This window comes from Mycteria americana, chromosome 6, assembly GCF_035582795.1.
Source record: "Mycteria americana isolate JAX WOST 10 ecotype Jacksonville Zoo and Gardens chromosome 6, USCA_MyAme_1.0, whole genome shotgun sequence".
Lineage (NCBI taxonomy): Eukaryota > Metazoa > Chordata > Aves > Ciconiiformes > Ciconiidae > Mycteria > Mycteria americana.
Genome location: NC_134370.1, coordinates 3,586,780 through 3,606,399, shown reverse-complemented (window position 1 = coordinate 3,606,399; position 19,620 = coordinate 3,586,780). Strand labels below are relative to the sequence as shown.

General features: G+C 40.4%; 1 protein-coding gene across 3 annotated transcripts in view; it reads left to right on the top strand.

Annotated features, from left to right (window-relative positions):
- DOCK1 (dedicator of cytokinesis 1) overlaps positions 1-19,620 on the top strand; it is a 323,968-nt gene that overhangs the window by 28,012 nt on the left and 276,336 nt on the right. For 2 of the 3 annotated variants that reach the window (XM_075504339.1, XM_075504340.1), the window contains exons 3-11: positions 3,145-3,185; positions 5,248-5,303; positions 6,894-6,990; positions 12,027-12,175; positions 15,346-15,481; positions 16,661-16,818; positions 17,380-17,461; positions 17,899-18,034; positions 18,389-18,461. In XM_075504339.1, the coding sequence (XP_075360454.1) occupies positions 3,145-3,185; positions 5,248-5,303; positions 6,894-6,990; positions 12,027-12,175; positions 15,346-15,481; positions 16,661-16,818; positions 17,380-17,461; positions 17,899-18,034; positions 18,389-18,461 (928 nt within the window). The remainder of the gene's footprint in view (positions 1-3,144; positions 3,186-5,247; positions 5,304-6,893; positions 6,991-12,026; positions 12,176-15,345; positions 15,482-16,660; positions 16,819-17,379; positions 17,462-17,898; positions 18,035-18,388; positions 18,462-19,620) is intronic. The other variant, XM_075504341.1, reaches the window with a different exon arrangement.

Genomic DNA, 19,620 nt, shown 5'->3' with positions numbered 1-19,620 from the left:
AAAGGCAGTTATCCAAGCTAAATGAGGTCAGTTTATAGTTTAAAAAACAGGAAGTAAGCCTCGAAACCAAGCTTGTATGTTTGAACAGCGGTTCATTTCTAGTGCTGCTGTGGGAAGGGAGTTTGGGTTCCCAAATAAGTATTTTCAAATAAGGTATTCCTGATACTGTGAGAATGTGTGGTTATTGGTTGCAGCTTTTTTTTTTTTTTTTAAATGCAGCAATTACCTTATCTGGGTAACTGTGTAGTAAACAGGTGAAACATTCAAGAGAAACAACAGCAATTTTTTCCTTTTGAGTGTCTTTTTCAGCTTTAACGGACACACAAATATTTCATTGGTCCCTTTTTTTTAGTTGGGCATTTACGTGGATGCATATTTCTAGCCATTATATCCCATAGTATTTGTTAAAGAAGAGGCTAGAAACCCTGTAACACATCAATAAGCCACTTAAAAGCACCAGGTCACTCCAGAAAAATCTTTATGGCATCAGCCTGTTTTCCTCTCACTGGGATTTTGTCTGAAAACAAATTGGCCATGAATAGAGCGAGAAGGATCTGGAGCTCTGTGCTGTGTGCTCCAGGGAAGCGTTTGACCTCAGGTATTTGCCCTCTCTGCCCTCAGGCTTTGGGTTTTTCATTCTTTTTTTTTTTCATGATCTCCAAAACTGCTGAGGTTACAAAATCAAGAGCTAAAGTTAGGCAGGGCCGCAGCAGAGGTTGGTAGGTGCATTAGAATACCTTCTTAATGTCATTAACAAGCACGCACGCTCGTGCAACCCTCTACCCCTTTTTTTTTTTTTTAGTGTAGAGGACTAGATCTCGCTCACTTAAAGCAGTGGCTGTACTGTACTTGTTTTCCCCTTGTCCAGTGTCTGACAACAAACCTTATTTATTATTCATTGAAGAAAAAAAATCACAATTTTGTCATCCTAATTACTTGAATTCATGTTTGTGAGAGACTTGGTCACTTTTGTAGTGCCTGCATGTGGAGAAGAACTACCCTCATCTTACAGGTGGAGAACTAAGAAACTGAATAGTCTTTATGTTTTGGATATGACTCTCTGTTTTAGAGACGACTTTATGTATTTAAAATACATTGCCCTTATACATGCGTGTTCATGGCAAGACTCAGTGCCTCCAGTTGAATCTCTCTTTGAAAACTGGGCTCCCCACTGCATAGTTACAGGCTTGATACCCAGCAAGAAGAACATTTAGGTAGTGGCTGCCAGTGAAGAGCCTGGTTGGACTTGCCTGGCCTCATTAGGACCTCTGGGACGAGCGGGAGGGAGTGTAACCAGTTCTCCAAGGCAGATTTCAGCTGCTTTCTTATCTGCAATCTCTTTGTGGTTCTTGCTGCTTGCTGCAGAGGTTCAGAAAGCAGAGGTTCAGCGGTGAGGAGCTGTCTTTGCTACGTGGCTTTTTAATCTGCAGGCGCAATGCTATGTCCTGAGCCAGACAAGCACAGAAGATGGGATGGGAGAAGCGAGGTGGCAGAGATAACATGGTTGTACGTTCTTTAGTTTGTACAGTGCATTTGATCAGAGTTATGGTGCTTACCAGTTTAGACTCCAGAACTTCAAAACTAAGGGAATTTAGTTCTTTAATAGGATTGAAATCTCTGCATGCCTGTGCACAGATTTCAGCCAGTGGAGTAAGTGCAAGCAGAAATGCTTTGCACCTGAGCCAGAAACTGTGCATGGTCACTTCAGCAACAGTTTTTGCTGATACTTGCCAAAAGCAATGGAAACGCGAGATGTGAGGCCATTGCAGCCTCTGTAGGGAAGTGAACTGTGATGGCTGTAGGCACCAGACTAAAGAAGATGGCACTAACTGTCCCCAAGTGATCACAGGGGACAGGCTTCTGATGCGGTGTGAAGATGATGAAGCATTTTACCCATTGCTACTGGAGAGCAGACTGAAAAATCCTGTGTGCTTGAGACTTTAATTTGTATTTCTAGTCCCAGAGTGTAGATAACTAATTTATCGGCGTGTGTTGCCTTCCTTTTAACTTTCTTCCCGCCCTAGATGTTATCAGGAGTGGGACTGTAGGGTTTTTTTTCCCCACATCTGCTTTGTGCCGTGTTCCCCCCCACCATGTTGATCTCTGGAGAGGGATGCTTTGCTGTGCAAAACCCCTGTTTGCAGGGCTGGAGGGGGTGGTATTGCACCCAGACTCAGTCTTCCAAAGGCTGCGGAGGGCAGCTCCGGTCACCCGGGGGGTTCCCTGGGGTGCTGAGCAGGAAGGAGCAAGCGAGCCATGGCACAGACAAAGTGAAATACAAAACAGCCCCAGTGCAAGCGTACAAGCGAGCGAGCACTGAACTGGGGGCCGTATGCACAGAAGATCTCATCTGCTTTCTCTGGCATGGTATCTTCCATGAAGCAAAACAACTGTAGTTTGTCGGGTTTTGGTTTTGCTTTGGTTATCCAGTCGCAGTGAAGTGCAATGGCTGGAGAAACACTAAAAGCTGTAATGGTGATTGCTTGCAGATGTGTCGTGAACTGGGGGCACAGTAAATGGGACATTACCTCCCGGTTTTCCAGGCATGGCCACCTGCCTGGGACTACGGCACAGGCTGAATAGTCCTGCGGCATCGGGGCTGCTGCGGGGGGGTGTTTGCTGCCTCGTGCTGAATTAGGGCTGGGGGGCTCCTTGCTTTTGTATTTTGATGTGTGAATCGTAAATCCCAAAGTATTCTTGTTTTCTACCAAGATGACAAATGGCTGATCTATGTTTGGAAACGTGCCTTTGTGGAACTTAAATAGGTTTTAAAATCAAACTAGTCAAACAGTACATCTTTGTAAAGTTAATGCTCTTAAGTTGGTTTTGTTTATGTTGGTAAATTACTAATTGAAATGAAAAGAACGACAATTAAACGCATCGTGTAAAATGCCATCTCTATCATGTAGTCTTCTCCATCAGTTTGATCATCGTCATTCTGCTTTTTATAGCTTCCAAGAAGACTTGTTTTAGCCAGGATATTAATTCTGTAGAGAATTTAAGTTCAGGTGGGGGGTGTGTGTGCATGTTGTCAGGGGTGAAGCATGATCGGAAACCACGTTAAGGTGCTGTTGAGCTGAGAAGGAACAGCTACTAGGTGACATTAATGAAGTTTTTAATGCTTTTTCCCTTTTTCCCTCCTAGGTTGGTACAGAGGTTATACGCTACGAAAAAAATCCAAGAAGGTAAGTGTTGCCAGAGTGGAGTGCTCGTTTTTCTCTTGGACAGAGATGTATTATGGCACTGGGTGTGTTGTTACAACGGAGATCTCCAGCACGTGTTATGGTACCGCATGGGAGCGATTCACCGTGTGTCCACTGCTCTCTAATAACTGCTGGTGTGTAGTCTCAACATGTAGTACATGGGAATTTTTCAAGTTAACTGAAACTTACTTTAGCAAGGCCTGAATGCTGAGTTGCAATTTAATTTTTGCAATTTAAGGGTATATGTATGTACAACCACTACAGATGGACTGATGTGCGTCAGCTTGTTTTCTGTGGTAGCTGGTGTACCAGAGCCTTTGTCTCGCTAAAAAGTTCAGAACTTCATGTTCTAGTAGATCTGTTCAGAGGCTGCCGCTTTGCTTCAGTGTCTATTAAATAACGTATTACTCATAAAACACAATCGCATCTTGGAAAGCGATACGGAGATCTACGTTGTGATTTTTCAGTCGTTCTCTGCGAGAGGGGGAGTAATCTTCCGCAGTGGAGTTTTGCCTGCTTGTTCGGCTTTCAGTGTGCATAAAGGGCTGCTGTTTATAGCAGCCTTTCTGAAATGAAAAGAAAGGAGACGGCACAAATACAGCTTATAACATTGTGTTTTGGTTTTTTAGCGTTTTACTTTATAGTAGTAATTAACCAGAATTAACCGACTTCTGGTTTTGCTTCTTTTTTCACTTAAACACTTAAAATATAATGTTTGCCTACAGAGGTGCATTTTGAGTTGCGTCTGCATGTCTAAAAGTACAGAGCTGAGTTGTGTGGTTCATCCCACCCATTTCCTAACCAGGCCTGTTCTCTGGTTTTTCTATTCTATTTTGATATTTTCTTTTTTTGGAAATACACTAAATTTCTTATGAACCATATTTCATGAACATGCTTTGTGTAGCCTAAGAAGCAATTATGCATTCTTCTGGGCTTAAATTAAATCCACGTGTTGCTGCATTTGTCTGACTGCCACTAAATGTAGTGATTTTTTCTTTTTTTTTTCCTTTTTTCTTTTTTTACTGGGACTAAAAGACATCCCCCCACCCCCCACGTTTCTGTAGCTTTCTAAGACTTTCTTTTTTTGCGTTCCCAGATGATAGGAAAACTGAACTACTACCTCGAAGGGTGAGGTGGAGGAACTTACCTTCTCAGCTTGACTTGAATTATTTTTTGATATGAGCTTACACTATTTTGAAACTATTATTATATTCCTAGAATCTCGAGATTAATTTAGAACACTTTTTCAGAAAAGCAGTGCTGGCCTTTTGCAGTACTGTCTGTGGAAGAGGTTTTTGGCTTGTAGCACTAACGATAGGTTGGTGGTGGTAGACCCTACGTTATATATAGTCTGTGTACTACCGGTTGCAATGCAGGATGTGTGCGTTCTGCGCGTGCACATGCCCATTTATGTCACAGCAAGGCAGCCCGGTATACTGCCTGTTCTCACGCAGTGTTTATTTTAACGGGAAGCCTGGAAACACTGGAGAAAACACTTTGGGAAGAGAAGGAACAGCTTATAGCAGGGTAAGAAAGCTTAGTTAGACGTGAGGAAGAGCAAGCAGTGGACCTGGATCATGGGCAAAATGTTATGTTGGAGTAGATCTATGTAAAATCATCTGTCTTTCACACTTTCAAAAGGAAATCTGTCTTGATTTGCATCTGTGTATAATTATCCAGAGACCTGGAGAATCGTGGCAAACTGCACCTTGAACTGGGGGAGGAAACACCCCTTTGCAGGGCCACTTACGACAGGGTGTCTCTGCTGTTTTCTTCAATATCGTGAAGATAGGTTTGAAAACACTGAGCCTGTGTAACCTTTGCTAAGGTTACACTAACGCCTTCTTGAAAGGACATACAATACAAAATTTAGATGTACATTAAAACCCCAAACAGCACAAAACTACTACTCTGATGCTTAAGAGGATGTGAATGGCTCTGCACACCCGGCAATGTGTCTTGGCATGTTTTTAGGTAATGGATACAATATGTTATGTGCAACTGGTTATTTAAAGCATTTTTTCCCTCTCCCTCCCTCTCAAAGGGCATATTTCCTGCCTCCTATATACATCTTAAGGAAGCAATAGTTGAAGGCAAAGGGTAAGTTTGATTTGAAAATAATGAAAATCTGTTTTCTTATTTGTATTGAGGTAATTTTGGTGTATTATCAGATAACTTACACTTGTTTCCAGTTAGTTAAGGAGCTGATGACGAAAATGTGTGTGTTTCTTTTTTAAAATATTTTAAATCGGTAGCTCACCTCAAGTTTGAAGGTGCTGTCATCAGCAGTGCTTCTGGCTAGTACTGTCTTTAGCTGCATTGTCATGTAGTTGAGCTAAAGCATAATCTCTGTATTAATGTAAATGTTTCAGAAAAAGAAAAATGGTAAATTATGAATTCATAACTTTTATTACTCTCTCGACTAATAATTACCTAGATTAACTTCCTCCACTCCCTGCCCCCTGGTTTAGTTCTAATTTCAGTTTTCCCAACTTTTTTTTATCTTCCAGCCCTTGAGTCTTATGGCTTCTGCCTGGTGTATTAAAAGAGGCCTTTGATATGAGATACTTTTCTCCTTATGCAGATGAAATTTAAGTAATTTCTTCATTCCCTCGTCAGTAAATCTTGTAGACTGGACTCCTTGGTGAAAGCCATTATCCAGGCATCGTTTTCTGCCTTACCGAGAAGTTCTGTCACATTGTTCATTTTATGATTCTCCTGCTCCCTTGCCTGATGTGTGCGACACTAAATAGTTTGGGCTGGTTTTTGTTATTTAATAGCTTTTGAAGTTCAGATCTTTATATATCAAATCAGCATCGCTGGACATGCATGTAAAAGTTCCTAACATTGATATGAAAGTTTAGTTAAAAAACAGGAAAAAACCCCAACCAAATCCCAGGAAAAAATGTGAAGTGAAATTAATAAATAATTAGCCAGGTATGAAATGGAGTGCAACAGGATTAAAATATTTTATTCCTTTGTGCCGGATTTATTTTTATACACTGTTAAATATGTAAATGATAAAACTACTAAACATGAGATTGCTGCATAATGACATCTTTCTTGCTGATTACAAAACTGCCTTTAAGTACCCTACTTCTGAAATACTAAAAGATCTAGCTATTGTTTCTTACTTTCATGGCACATAATTTTAAAACAAGGCATACAGAAACTTAATAGTAATGACTTGCATGCTTAGGTTTTTGTTTTGTTTTGTGGTTTTTTGGGGTTGGGTTTTTTTTTTTTTTTTTTTTTTTTTTTTTGCAAGACCAGTATTTTGAAAAACAATTACGCATTAGTATCGTGGCATATCTGGTTGTGCATATCTGGCTTTCATCTTGGTTGCTTCTTCTAAAATTAGTATCTCAATAATAAATGGTATGGTGAGGTACGTATTGATATCCTTGTGAGTACAGAAATAAGGAGAAGGAATAAAAAAGTGTGAGCTCAGTAGCATAGTCTCAGCCCACCAAAGTACCCTTTATGTCGTGGGGTGTGCTTGTGTACGCTGCTTCTTCTGTATGTGATCGTACGTTCTTTGTTAACTTATGAATTTGCAGTACGTGATGTTATTTTCAGTCCTTGCATTATTGAATTGGTTTTGGAAATGAACAGTTCCTTCTTAGAAATGATTCTGCCCTACTACCCAAAACTACTACTTAATTCAAACCTTTTTCTCTTCCTCTTAAGACAACATGAAACAGTTATACCCAATGAGCTCCCCTTGATTCAGGAGGTTACCACTACGCTGCGGGAATGGTCTATAATATGGCGGCAATTATATGTTGTAAGTATCAACTTAGGAAAATGTTTACAATGCTATACAGTTTGTGAAAAGAGTGATTCTATGAAGGTACAGTGAGAACTATACAGGAACTGTTAATGAAATTCCACTTTGGTTACTGCTTCTAAAGGCTACTTTTAATGCTGAAAAGCTATTTAGCATCTTCTGTGTTAAGGCACGAATCTCAATAGTGTTTCTTTAAAGTGTTTTCTCAAATACTGTGTATTTCTTGTGCAGAATCAGGTTTTTATGTTCATCTAGCAACAAATGGTTGAGCTATTATGACCCCTTTTTGATGGCGCACTATTACACAGAATACATTGGATTTTTAAGATGTATGTTAGATTTTTTCAAAGCTGTAGACAACTGTGTTAAAGAAACGAAGAAAATGTTTTTGAGGGCAGTTCTTAAGGCTGTTGATCTGTTACGACAAAATTGAATATTTGATGTTGAATCTGTGAGTGTAAACTTAAACCTTTGAAAAATCATCGGTGTACGCCTTTTACCTCTCAGTATTCTTGTACTTGAAGTTGATCGTTCCCAGTTTATCCTGATCTTAAGTTACATGCCTGATTATTTTCATATGCTTAAGTTCCAAGCACATAAGAATATATTCTTAGAAATTTATAGTAATAAGCATTTGCATTGGTAATATCTCAGATGGCATAATAGAAAAATACAATAGCCATGAAACTACATATATTAAAGTATTTGTAAGTAAGGTCTAAAGAGTGTTCATAAAAATGCAGTTCAGATGTAAAGGAACAGCGTGCTGTAGGATGTAAGGTACCCTAGCTCAGACTTCTCATGCTCTCGTTGTGTAAGGTCACTGTAACAAGGTAATGGGAACTTTAAAGTCTTGTATTTAAAGGAGGGTTTAATGCACAGTCTCTGTTTCTTATAAATATGTTTGAAATATTCTGCCATTAAAGTGCAAGCTGTGTAATGAAGACTCTAACTGGAAATGAAGATGTTTGTGTTGACTACTGTGGTTTTTAATCACACCCATGAAAATAAAGATTAAAAATACAGTATGCTGGAAGTGATGTAGTGTTGCAGTAGATGAGATGAAGGATAATATGAAGAGAAAAATATTTGATATTAAAGAGAAAGCTTTAACATGATGTGATACTAGAGAGGTCATGTCTCGAGAAGCAAGGAAGAAGTAGACAGGCAGAAGCAAACTAGGAGGAGCAGAATCTGAAGAGGGCACTGAGAACAGCTTTGCCCTTGGTTCTGCTGCTGTGTGCTGCTGAGGACAATGAGGATTACATTTTGACCCTGATGTCTTTTTTTGGGGATTATCCCAAATATGAAATCTGATATTGTTTAATGTCAGGGAAATACCACTTGCAGAACCACACAAGACTCAGTTGCAGTGCACATGTAATAAGAAAGGAGGAATAGCAAGAGACATTGTTAAAGTTTTCTTACCAAGACTTGTGTGTATATTTTATAGCAGTAACTTTTAGGAAATTATAAAATTCTCCTAGTGTGGGAATCGCTTGTTCTAACCATTAATGTTTAACATCTCATTTGTCATGCGTTTATCACAGAATCGTTTAGGTTGGAAAAGACCTTCATCAAGTCCAACTGTTAACCTAGCACTGCCAAGTCCACCACTACACCATGTCCCTAAGAGCCATGTCTACACGGCTTTTAAATACCTCCAGGGATGGGGACTCCACCACTTCCCTGCACAGCCTGTTCCAATGCTTGACAACCCTTTCGGTGAAGACATTTTCCCTAATATCCCACCTAAACCTCCCCTGGCGCAACTTGAGGCCATTTCCTCTTGTCCTATGGCTTGTTACCTGGGAGAGGAGACCAACCCCACCTCTCTACGCCCTCCTTTCAGGTAGTTGAAGAGAGCGATGAGGTCTCCCCTCAGCCTCCTTTTCTCCAGGCTGAACAACCCCAGGTCCCTCAGCCACTCCCCATCAGCCTTGTGCTCCAGACCCTTCCCCAGCTCCGTTGCCCTTCTCTGGACACGCTCCAGCCCCTCAATGTCTCTCTTGGAGTGGGGGGCCCAACACTGAACACAGCATTCGAGGTGCGGCCTCACCAGTGCCGAGTACAGGGGGCAATCACTGCCCTAGTCCTGCTGGCCACGCTATTTTTGATACAAGCCAGGATGCCATTGGCTTTCTTGGCCACCTGGGCACGCTGCCGGCTCATATTCAGCCGGCTATCGACCAACACGCCCAGGTCCTTTTCCGCCAGGCAGCTTTCCAGCCACTCTTCCCCAAGCCTGTAGCGTTGCCTGGGGTTGTTGTGACCCAAGTGCAGGACCTGGCACTGAGCCTTGTTGAATTTCATGCAGTTGGCCTTGGCCCATCGACCCAGCCTGTCCAGGTCCCTCTGCAGAGCCTTCCTACCCTCCAGCAGATCAACACTCCCGCACAACTTGGTGTCTGCAGACTTACTGAGGGTGCACTCGATCCCCTTGTCCAGATCATTGATGAAGATATTAAACAGAACTGTCCCCAACACTGAGCCCTGGGGAACACTAGTTGTGACCAGCCACCAGCTGGAGTAAACTCCATTCACCACCACTCTTTGGGCCTGGCCATCCAGCCAGTTTTTAACCCAGCAAAGCGTACGCCTGTCCAAGCCATGAGCAGCCAGGTTCTCCAGGAGAATGCTGTGGGAAACGGTGTGAAAGGCTTTATTAAAGTCCAGGTAGACAACATGCACAGCCTTTCCCTCATCCACTAAGCAGGTCACCTTGTCATAGAAGGAGATCAGGTTGGTCAAGCAGGACCTGCCTTGCCGAACCCGTGCTGACTGGTCCTGATCGCCTGGTTGTCCTATACGTGCTGTGTGACAGCACTCAAGATGATCTGCTCCATAACTTTCCCCAGCACCGAGGTCAGAGTGACAGGCCTGCAGTTCCCCGGGTCCTCCTTCTGGCCCTTCTTGAAGATGGGTGTCACAATTGCTAACTTCCAGTCAACTGGGACCTCCCTGGTTAGCCAGGACTGCTGGTAAATGATGGAAAGCGGCTTGGTGAGCACTTCTGCCAGCTCCTTCAGTACCCTTGGGTGGCTTCGATCCGGCCCATAGACTTGGGTCTGTCTAAGTGGTATAGCAGGTCGCTAACCATTTCCCTATTTACTTCCATGAAGACCCATGAACAGCTAAATGATACTGCAGTGCTTTGCTAATAACTTTGAATTCAAGAGCAGGCAAGGTGTGACGCTACCAGTGGCCTCAATTTGGTGGCAGAAGGGGTTCCAGTGCCTGTTACAGCTTTAGCCCGAGTAGGTAGATCACTTAATGAGTTTGTTTATGGTTTGTATCTCAAGGATATCTGCTAGATTAATTACATGTGGTCGACTGCCAAAAAGAGCATTGGTGCACTGGGATTGCCTTTTCAAGGGAAACTTGGTTTACTGGAGGCAGCCGGTTTCAAACCGGTCAATCTGCAGACTAGAGAGATATGCCATGTTGTCCACATCTTGCATATCAAAAGTCATTAAATGACCACGTTTATGCCTTTATTCCGCTTGTAATTTGTGTTTGAGTATTGAATAGGTATTCAGTTTTGATTTGCACATAGCAGAGGATGCGGCATGTTCTTCATCTCGCTGGTTATGATTGCCTGCAGCGTCGAAAATCATGAACCTCTTTCCCATTTGGATTTGTCTGTATTTAGCTTCCAGCCATATGTGCCTGTTGTGTCTTTCTCTGCTACATTAAAGAGCTTTTAATAACGGGTATTTTCTCTCTGTGAAGGTTCTCACACTATAATCAAGTCAGCTTTTTGATAATCTGAACAGACTGAAGTCTTTAAATTTCACAGTTAGATATTTTTTTCCCTGAGTCTTTGAGTCATTATATTCTTTTCCTGCACCTTCTGCAGTTTTTCATTGTATTTTATATATAGCGGAGAATTTTATTTTAATTATTTAATTATTCCAGTTGTTTTCAGTCAAATAAGGCCTGGGTGTAGTCTGAATGAAAGATAGCTACGCGTAGCCCGAGTAATTCGTTGATGTAGGGTGTTTAGAAAGATGTGCTCTTTTTAAGAGTGTATTGAACTAATGGCTTAGATTTTGAGGGTTATGAAGACAGTAAGAGAGACCGCTTCTGGGTAAGATCAAAGCATTCAGGGCCTCTGCATTGTCTGTCTCGACGTTATCTTTCACAATAAAAATAGCAAGGCCGTTCTGCAACTTCAGTTTTGCATAGTATTGTTTGTTTGCACTAAAATTGTTGTGTGTATGCGCTGTCCACGGTATAAACCAACATGTCAAATTCTGTTTTGTGGTTAAAGATTTGATCTTTTGTCTCTGAATGCATGTTTTTATGGGCATGCATATAGAAAACACTCTGGAAAAGAGGTTTCTTCTATTTAAGTCTGGCACTTTATCTTCCTGTGTCCTAGCTTAGCTGAATGTTGCCAAGGGAAGTTTGTGTATGCTGCTGGCACCATTTAATATCCGTAGTTCCAGCCTTTATAAACAATTAAGGTATTTAACTTCCTATAAGGGTTAGTGCTTTCCTGGTTTTCTGCTTCCCTTCAGCTGTTACCTGTGAACTCATAAGACACTGATGCGCTCGGCTTTGCACACTGAGGGATTTTGAAGTGTTATTCTGAAGATTTAACTGGGGAGGGGGGGAAGGGTTCTCTAATGTGTTGCAGATGGAGTATTGCAGAACTTGAGCCTCCTGCTGTTAAAATGCCCCATTTTTAGTCCTGTTCTACTCAGTATAGAGGGTCATTGAATAAAGTTACCCTGTGACCCAAGAAAATACTATCTTTCCCTTGAATGCTTGTTCTGAATACAGTATGACCAGGGTTTTAAGGTGACATAAACACAAGCATTTACACTTATTTAGAGACCTAAAGCAGAGTGTAAGACTCTTTGTATTCAGTGTTCTGTGCTGTAGAAAGTTGGGCTCCTATTTTAGAGCTAATTGTAGACTCGTACCCTTTTGAGTACGTATTTTATAATTGCAATTTATTACATGTATTTAGAAGATGCTCAGTAGACTTCAAAACTAACTTCTACCCATCTTTTTCCTCCAAACAGCAAGATAACAGAGAAATGTTTCGCAGTGTACGGCACATGATATATGATCTTATTGAGTGGAGATCTCAGATACTGTCTGGGACCCTACCCCAAGATGAGCTCAAAGAACTGAAGAAGAAAGTGACTGCCAAAATTGATTATGGCAACAGGTTCGTGAACAATATTTTCCAAGTGTTTATGCTTAAAACCAAATCAGCTTGTGTAATACGTATTAGCTGTCAACAACTTCTTGCAAGATTATTTTATTCCTGTATTTATGGAGATGTAATAACAGTATTTTAACAGTCCTGTTATAGAAAGACAAAGAATGAAGTTGATATAGCATCTTTAAAGTATAGTACAAATTATAATATGTAACGTGGAATCCATATGTAACTCTCGCTTGATGATATTATCAATTTGATATTGGTATGAAGTTGTAATTTTTAAGGTCAATTGAAAAGTGCAAGTATTGCCTCCATTCAGAATATAATTTAAACTCTGCTTGCTTCTGCAGCGTAGACAGTCGTTGCCTTCTCAACACCACCAGCTGTGTGTGCCCTGAAGTCAGTTAGCTGTAATGTGATGCTGAAGGATTTGGCTCAAGCATCGTTTAACTCATTGTTCCTCTACTTATATAGTATCCAGCTTGTATCAGAAGATTGACAGATTTAATTAAAAAAAGTATCTATTTAACAGAAGAGAATGGAAATTGTGAAGGAAATATTTACCAAAAAAAAAAAAAAGGACAACAGTATAGGTTGCGTATGTTAGCTATGTTTGGAGAGTTAATATGTCTGAATTACAAACAGTGGTCTGAATTTCAGCAAAATTTTTTTTAAATGCAAGTTTTAGGTTACAAGTTGTCTATACAGTTATAACTTTTCATTTTGATTGAAAATGAGAAATCGTATCTTACACTTCAACCAGGAAATTATTTGAAGCAGTGCTTTGAACACTGAGACACAGCATTGTAGTACTGCATACCTGGGGACTGAAAAAGTTTTCAGCAAGCCAGTCTTTAAATCCCTTGTGATGTAAATAACTCATCAGATTTCAGCTATTTGTGCTTTATTCCTTAAGAACTGCCAAATCTGCAGTATTTCTGTTCATGCACTTTATCAGCAAAAGCTGTGATTAAAAAAAAAGAAAATTAAAAAGATCACCAGTAACTGCATTCAGTCAGTAATTATCATTTATAATCCAAGATATGGACTGTTGTACCTCAGTAGACAATTAACCAGATGTTGTTGATACTATTTGTTTGGCTACTGTATTTTACCATCTGGCTAAGGAGTTGGTTAAAGTTACTCTGAATAACCTCCAGATGCTCAGCGTTCAAATACAATGGAACATCTTGTGCTGTGCTTTGTATTCGTAACGTTCTGATGGACTAATTAAGTGATCAGAACATTCTCTGTGGAGTACAGGAGGGAAGTGAATTTGAACTTCTGAGTAAATACTCACAACTGAAAGAGACCATATGTTTCTAATGTAGTCATACATTCACTATTGTCTAAAAGAAGCACAAACGATGATTTCAATATCCAGACAGAATTAATTCATTATGCGTCTTATAAATGTTTTTTGATCTAATCATATCCTAACTTTTCCTGTTTTGTGAAATACTGATTTGTAAGTAAGATTTTTTTCCTATAAATAAAGACAACAATTTCACTGCATATTGTCAAAATAACGGAGGAAGTAAAAATGGTCTTATGAATTTGTATGTTTAATGCTTTTCTGAAATCGGGTCAGGTAATTTTGTTGTGAAAACATGTTTTTTGTTCAGTTGCAAAAATCTGTAACTGGGACACTTAATTTTTTTTCCAAGAATCATTTGCAAGTTAAAGGATAAAACAAAGAAATTACATTGAAGGAGTGTTTGCTTCTATTTATTTGACAGCCTGTGCAAACATTCTTGTCCTGTTAGTGTGTAGTAGGCTGGGTGATTAGTCTTTCTCTGAATTTCTGAGTTACCTTTTCCTCTGGTCCAGGTGGGTGTCTCCTATGGAAGGACTTGCTTTTGTTCACCTGGGGCTGGCAGTTACGATACAAGTGGCCAGTGGGTGCATCTCCTGTGGCTGCTGTCCGGGAAACAGTAGTAGGGAGGAGCAAGACAGTTTTGGCTACTTTTCTGTTTGGTTTCAATGATGAAGCGATTTTCTCCCTAGAAAATTAATCTGGGAGCCTGGTGGTCCAGGGATGCTTAAGAGAGTTTTGTGATGACTAGGTCCAGTTACAGAGTAGAGCTTAGGAGGTGTTTCTTAATAAACTTCTGCCTGCACTCTGCAACTTGCTTGGGTGACGTTCACCCACCTTTGAATTAATGCAGTGCAATTAATTGGAGGGGTTTCTGTATTGACCCTGCTCAAGGCTTTGTTTCAAGCCTCCAGGTATCCCTCTTGTAAGGGAGGGGCGAGGAGTGATCCTCTGAGTACATGAAACACGTCTTCATCTGCCACAGCTCCTGTTCTTCTTTTCAAGTGATTGTGGGTCACGTCGAAGGGGACTTACTCTCAGATAAAGCATGAACCTCTGTGTGGCTTATCAGACACTGCAAGTTTGGTTTAAGCTCATTGATCAAACGTATTTCAAAACCAAAGTTACAGCAGCTTCATCATGAGATGGCTACAGAGTTAGAAGAAGAAAATAGGGACCATATGTGTTGAAGCGAAGGTGAGGAGGTCAGTCTTAGGGAAGATAGGTAGGGAAATGTGGATCAACTTAGACCTGATTTTTTTATCCTTGGTTCTGCTGCCAGCACTGTACTAACGTGGAAAAATGCGAAAGGTCTTTCCTAAGACTGGATTTGGTTATGGCAGAAACCTTCCTCTCTGCAGAAGGTAATCATAGATGTTAACACCCTGCTGACAGAAATCTGGCTTCTGCTTTAAATAAAGGGAAACAACTTATGCCTTCTCGTATCTCGTAGGTTTTTGCTAAAACGGGAGTATGTCTGCTTGGAGGAGAATGTGGAGTGGGACGAAATGAACTGACCAATTTGCATGTGGTGTGACTGTAGTGGTTGTTTGTTCAAACTGTCAGATGAATCGGAGGAGGAGGCAAAGTCTCTTGCAAATTTAGTTGTTTAAGTAATTACTTCCCCAGCTGTTCTGCTGTTTCATTTACGTTGGTTCTTCCTGTGCTGAGGGAAAAAGTGACTTCCAGGGATGGTTGTCTCCGGGGTTGGTGACATGTTAAATTGTCTTATCATGTGTCAAATAATGTTTTTTTCTGTCGTATGTCAGGTGTGCATGACTTTAAACACTTGGCAGGTGGTTTTTAAGCATTTATTTGAGCACTGTCAATTCATAAGCATATTTTTTTGTTTGTTTAGAATTCTTGATTTAGATTTGGTCGTTAGAGATGAAGATGGCAATATTTTGGACCCAGAGCAGACCAGCACGATTAGCCTTTTCAGAGCACATGAAATAGCTTCCAAGCAAGTTGAAGAGAGGCTACAGGAGGAAAAAGTAAGATATACTACGCACTGTAGCTTTTCCTTTTGAAACATAAGACTGTAAACTAACTAGGTGACTGTTATTTTTAGCATTGGTAATGAAGAATTTGTTATGTTTATGAAGAGTTATCAGGCTTAAGCATTTACATCTTAGCCTGTTTAATTGCCTTTTCAATCCTTTAAAGGGCTTAGTAGAATTTATGGTTAAGACCTGTATCAATAAGTCAAGTACATTTGTAGGTTAATAACAGAAACATGTATGTAGCAGGTTTGTATGTTAGTTTGTCATGAGAGTTTATTTTTAAGAATCAAATAGAATGTCCTCATTATGTTTGTATGGTTTCTGTACGCCAATCCTGAAAATTTGTTTGTTGAAATACAGGAGGCAAATTTAAAGACATTCTTAGACTTGAATAGTCAGCTTCTTTGCAATTCAAATCCTTATTTTTAAAAGGAAGAACATCTCTGTTGTAAGGAGTCCTGCCCGTGTCAGCAGCAGCTAGTGGAGCATGGTATTCCTGAGGAGTTGCTCATGGGTGCGTTAGTGCAACTTAATGAGTTACTGCATCCTGTTGAGTTGTAATGGGCCGTACATACCCTTGCAGTCCTTACCAAACTTGGTGTAAAATTACACTAGTTTAAACGGGATTTAAACTATGAAATTCTTGCATCCAAAGTTGTTTCTTTGTCCCTGCCTCAGCCAGTTTCCTTTTTGTCCCGTGTGCATTCCTCCCTTCTGCCTAGGTAAGGTAGTTTGTGGAAAGTTGATGGGCGCTAAAGTCTGAGGGGTGGGTTACCTGTAGAAATGGCACTGTTTTCCCTCCTGTCTTTTTTGGGACCCTGTACCTGTCAGAAAAACATCACACAAAGCGAAGAACAAACTTGGTTTTTTTGCCCAGGTGTATTTGAGGCTCTATCTTTTCTTCCATTTGTTTAGCTCTCTTTTTAATAAGTGAAAGCTTCCCTTCCCCATCCCCTTCCCCTTCCCTTTTTTTCCTTATGGTGTGACATGTCAAGACAGATCCAGAAAATGCGATCTGTTGTAAATCTGAATATAAACAAAGATCACAGGAGTACGCACTCAACAGAAAACCCCTCTTCTTCTGTCTGAAAGATTTTAGGAGAGTGTTATAGCAGTTGGATATTTGTTAGGCTAAGTTAAACTTAAGTTTTTTCTGTTCTTGAATTACAGTCTCAGAAACAGAATATCGATATCAACAGACAAGCCAAGTTTGCTGCCACTCCTTCATTTGCTTTATTTGTAAATTTAAAAAATGTAGTCTGTAAAATAGGAGAAGATGCTGAAGTCCTGATGTCTCTGTATGATCCACTGGAATCAAAATTTATCAGGTTAGTGTACTCCTGAGTGTACTCCCTAATCTGTGCTTGCTCAGTTATAGTAGCAGGATGAGAGGGCTTATGAAAGTCAAGTTTCTGTCAAAGGCATAGGAAAGGGTCATCTGGGAAGGAACAGTGCAGCAGCACTTCGTCGTCATGTTCAGCACAACATCAGGCAAGTCTCCTCACCTTGGGTAGGTTTTGGGGCCGCGCTGTTCCTCATCGCGCTGTGCCTGTGGTTCCCCAAGTGCAGAGCTTAAATGAGACGTGAACACACCTGCAAGGCTGCGTGCCCTCGCATAGCAGCAGCCTTGGCACTAATCTGAGAGTTTGGTTTCTACATGCCCTGCTTCCTTAAAGAAATTTGTACGCTTTGTTGCTGAGGAGTTGCTTTCTTTGTATAAATGTTATACAGAAAAGGAAATGCCAGCTCTCCACTAAGTAAATATTAATTTGTTTAGGATAAGTAGATTGGGTTTAAAACAGTCTTCTGTAAATTCTGAAGTTGATTTTATATGCTTATATTAAGGGGAGCCATTTAAACAAAAAGTCCTCAAACTATTGTTCTTTCAGTGAAAACTACTTGGTGCGATGGTCAAGCTGTGGACTCCCCAAAGATATAGACAGATTGCATAACCTTCGAGCAGTATTCACCGTAAGTGTGTGGGCTTGGGTCAGTTGGCAGATTTTAAAGTACTTGTTTCATAGCTTGTGAATAATTGAGGGACGTAATGATCTGTATGTAAACAGTGTGGAGTTACCTCTGCAGGTAATGGTCCTGGTGAAGGCTCACATGAGACATTTCTCGTGAGTGGCTACCAAAAATTCTCAACACCTGGCTAAAACCAAAGTTGCTCTTTGAAGTTTTAACTTATTAGAAATGATTTGGCCTCCTAAGCAATTAATTTACAGAGAAATCAAGATAAGACGTTTAAGTACTGTTACGAAAACTCTTTACTCTCAGAACAGTTTGCTCTGCTGCTACAGGCTGGCACGGCGAACGCAAATTCTAGGCAGCAGATCTTCGGCCTACTAAAATGGAACTTAAAATTCAACTATTATAAAGTAATCTGAAGAAACTACTATTTCTAGGACCTGGGCAGCAAAGATCTGAAAAGAGAGAAAATCAGTTTTGTCTGTCAGATTGTGCGAGTGGGCAGAATGGAGCTGAGGGACAACAACACAAGAAAACTAACCTCTGGGCTGCGGCGACCTTTTGGAGTAGCAGGTAACTCTCTGTGCGCTCCGTCTCTCTGTATCACGTTATATTCTTGCATGGAAAGTTGGGTGTGTGAAACTCCTGTGGGGTTGTACAAACTCAGAATTGTTCCCAGGTCCGGGTTAATCAGACCGATTGCTGTGTTGTAGAGTTTACTGTAGCTTTCAGGACTTGCATTTAGCCGGAGGTGCCAAAGGTTATTTGCAACATGATGTTATTCTATAGGAAAATTCTGAAACTGCGCAGTTGATAACTCCATCCCTTTTCTGAGTCGCCATTGCTTCCAATCCCTCAGGGTATTCCCTCAGCACCCCTCTTCCCATGTTGATCACTTAATTCAGAACACTTTGCTTTTGTTTTCAGTAATGGATGTTACTGACATAATTAACGGAAAAGTTGACGATGAGGACAAACAGCACTTCATACCATTTCAACCGTAAGTAGGGAATAGTTTGAAGAATAAGCAGAAGTGAAAGAATTAAGATTTTAACTTTCTTTTGGGGAAAAACAAAAAACACTTTAAACTTTTCGTTGGAAGAAGTGTTCAGTAGACATTCTGAAGTTAATTTATTTCAGTGTAATGTTTTATCTTGAGTAGCACTTACTAATACTTCTTCTTGATAAATTTCCCATTAGTTATAATAGTGATCGCCCCAGAAACTTTTTTTTTAAGTCTTGAATTTAAAGCATGCATTCCCAGTTTTGCAGTCGTGTTTTCTTTTTGTTTAAAGATGTCAGGGTGATAATGTGTAAGAGGTGAAACGCCTAAAATAAGTACATTGCTGGTTTAGCTCTGCCTGAGATTATCTGATAAAGACCAGCAGTGTTACCAGCATCCACTGCAGGTGACTTCTGTGAAATTTGTAATTGATAACATTTATCTTTTTCTTGGTAGCAGATATAATTTCATAGTAGGGGCCACAGTAACTGGAGTACAAACAAAAGTTGAGAATTTGAAGGATGGCTTGATATACCTCCTGCAATATCTTCTCATAATCCAACTTGATCATGTGAGACATCTACCAGAAACCTTGGGTATTTTGGTTGGATGGTAAGGGAGAGGAGGCTTCTGCTGCACATACCTGTTATAGCTGGTTCACAGAATCAAGGAGACCAGTCTGCTACGTGGACGTGGTCTTACTTTTAGTCATCGCAAACTGCAGACCTTTCCACACTGACTCTAAGGTTGCTGACATGGAGTTTGACAGATACTATTTTCCAGTAATTAAATTAGCTAATAGCAAATACGGAGTCAGTGTTCTTTAAAGTACAGACATGTATGAATTTAACGTAATATCAAAGATCAGTTTTGACTTCAAGCCACGAAACCATATTAAGAAGTATGGGTTTAATAGCCTGAATTTTTGTGAATTTGTAGGTATGTGCAGAGAAAGTGCTTTTAGAAGTAACAGCTTATTAACAGAAGAGAATGTGTGGCAAATACTCTGTTCCGCCCAGAGTTCATAGGGGTTTTTTTATTCTGTGAAGTGGGGAAAGGTAGAAGGGATAAGTCAAATGTGCATAAAACACGAATGCGTAGTTTTCCCATTGTGTGAAATGCTGGACTGCCATCTGTTCAAAAAGGCGAAACATAG